At 42.8% G+C, this 2,048-nt stretch overlaps 1 protein-coding gene across 1 annotated transcript in view; it reads right to left on the reverse strand.

Moving 5' to 3' along the window:
• Positions 1-2,048, reverse strand: part of EIF1AX (eukaryotic translation initiation factor 1A, X-linked) — an 18,829-nt gene that overhangs the window by 15,407 nt on the left and 1,374 nt on the right. Inside the window, exon 2 of the mRNA XM_009997273.1 lies at positions 1,373-1,498. Coding sequence (XP_009995575.1) covers positions 1,373-1,498 — 126 coding nt within the window. The remainder of the gene's footprint in view (positions 1-1,372; positions 1,499-2,048) is intronic.

Consider the following 2,048-nt stretch of genomic DNA (forward strand, 5'->3'; position numbering starts at 1 on the left):
TCCTGCTGCAGATGCTCTGTGGAAAAAAATGCTGTTCTTGAAAGGACACATTCTGGTGTTCTCAGAAACTGTCTGAAAGGCAAGTACCAGGCTTCAGCTGAAAACTGTGAAGCTTCTCTTCAACATGCACCCTCAATCTCTCTCACCTTGTATTTAATCTCCTTCCCTCACAGTGTTCCAGAAATCACTACTGAAGTACTTCAGACACACTACTAAAGTTTGCAGCATAATCTATTACCACTTAAGTAAAAATAATGAAGCCTCTAAGAAGTGTAACATTATTATTATAAAGCCTGCAAGAACTGTAACATCATTATTATAAAGCTTGTAAGAATTATATAACATTATCTGACTGGCTATACTTGCCAGGAAAAAATATTTCCCAATTAACCAGAGTTGCATTTCAGAATTTTAAAATCTTTCCTTAGCACAACATAGACAGGCCTACAAACCACATAAGAATATTAGTAACTGAGAATAACATTTCATTAAGTAGATTTTGCTTAGGAGTCAAAAAGGATTTTAAGTTTTATAGATGCATTAAAATCAACTGCTCTTTTTACTTACAAACTGTCAAGAGAATATCAGAAAGAGCTCAGTGGTCACTTCTTTTACTGTGATCTAGTAAGTACTTTTCCTGTATTTCTACAAAAGCAACTGGTTAACTAGTCACTACACAAGCATTCGTATACATGTGAGCAACCACAAGAGTGTGACACACAAGACAGGGTAAGCGAAAAGGGAGGGAAGCTCACCATGACCAAAAGGCAGGGGAAAGGGGAATCCTAGTCATCACTGAACACTCCTGTGGCTTACTTTACCTGACAGCACCTGAATAAGTATCTTCCCTACCGCTCCTGTTCTAAGAATTGTTACACATCCCAATCAAACCATCAGGGTACAGCAGCACTGAGAGATGTACTGTTCCGCCACGTCAGTGATTCCAGAGAGTGGACGGAAGGATTCAGGAAATGTCACACTTGGTGTAAACAGAAAGCAGGACTGTGCATCCAAGAGACATACAGCAGCTACTGGCAACAGTGAACTGCATCAGCTAAGCTAGATGCTTGCAGACCCTCAGACAGAGCAACTGAAGGGATTTCTAGAGAAGGTTCACGTACACCCTGTATTACATATGGCATCACAAATAGGATGTCAGGTTCATCTTCGAGTGGTGAAGCTTTTTAAAATTTCCCTTTTCCTAATGTCTTCCTCCTACACTCAATGTGTCATTCAGAATTTAAACGCAACCTTAGTAACAATCCCTTTCTTTACTCCACAGTAACTTTGTATTTCTCAGACATCCAATGCACATCACGTACAGTATCTGACTGGACACAACAGCACTGCCATAAGAGAGCAAAAAACTCACCTTGCCCATCTTCTTTGAACACCAGTTCCCTCTTTTCTGATTCATTCTCATTCTTACCTCGACGCCTATTTTTACCTCCTTTGCCTAAATTACAAGGAAAAAAAGAGCATATGTTACTATCTGTGACTGCAGTCAAAGAAACAACCAGACTTGTGGGGATTTCTGTGTTTGTTCTCTACATGGCTGCTCTGACTATCCTATCCAGTTTTAACGACTTTAGCTCTAAATATTTCACTGAGTAATAACACAGTAATTAGAAGTTAGAGCCTCCACTATTTAAGAGGCCCTGGTTGCTCCGGGGTGGCAGAAGCCTTGAACAGGGCTTGCAGAAGATAGCCATTTTCAGTTTTTGAGACTGCTGCTGCCAAACGTCTGATGAACAACGGTGACATAACTCGACGCATGTAACTAACAAAGAGCAAAAGAATAATCTGTGTGGTTGCTGAAGCCCCTGAAACACACAGGGAAAAGCTTACATGCCAAGTGAAGACGCCCTTTTTAAAAGGCACAGGCGTGGCAAGAGGACTAAGTGCTCTCCACGAAAACGCAGATCAGCCTTCCCCTCTTTCTTATCCTCCTTCCCCCGGCGGGCGGGGGGAAAGGCCCGAAGCAGACGCGCCCGGCAGCTCAGGGCCAGGCGCTCTCACCGGGCCGTTGCCTCGGCGGTGCCCCCGCC

The sequence above is a fragment of the Chaetura pelagica genome, unplaced genomic scaffold (genome assembly GCF_000747805.2).
Source record: "Chaetura pelagica isolate M959 unplaced genomic scaffold, ChaPel_1.0 scaffold80, whole genome shotgun sequence".
Lineage (NCBI taxonomy): Eukaryota > Metazoa > Chordata > Aves > Apodiformes > Apodidae > Chaetura > Chaetura pelagica.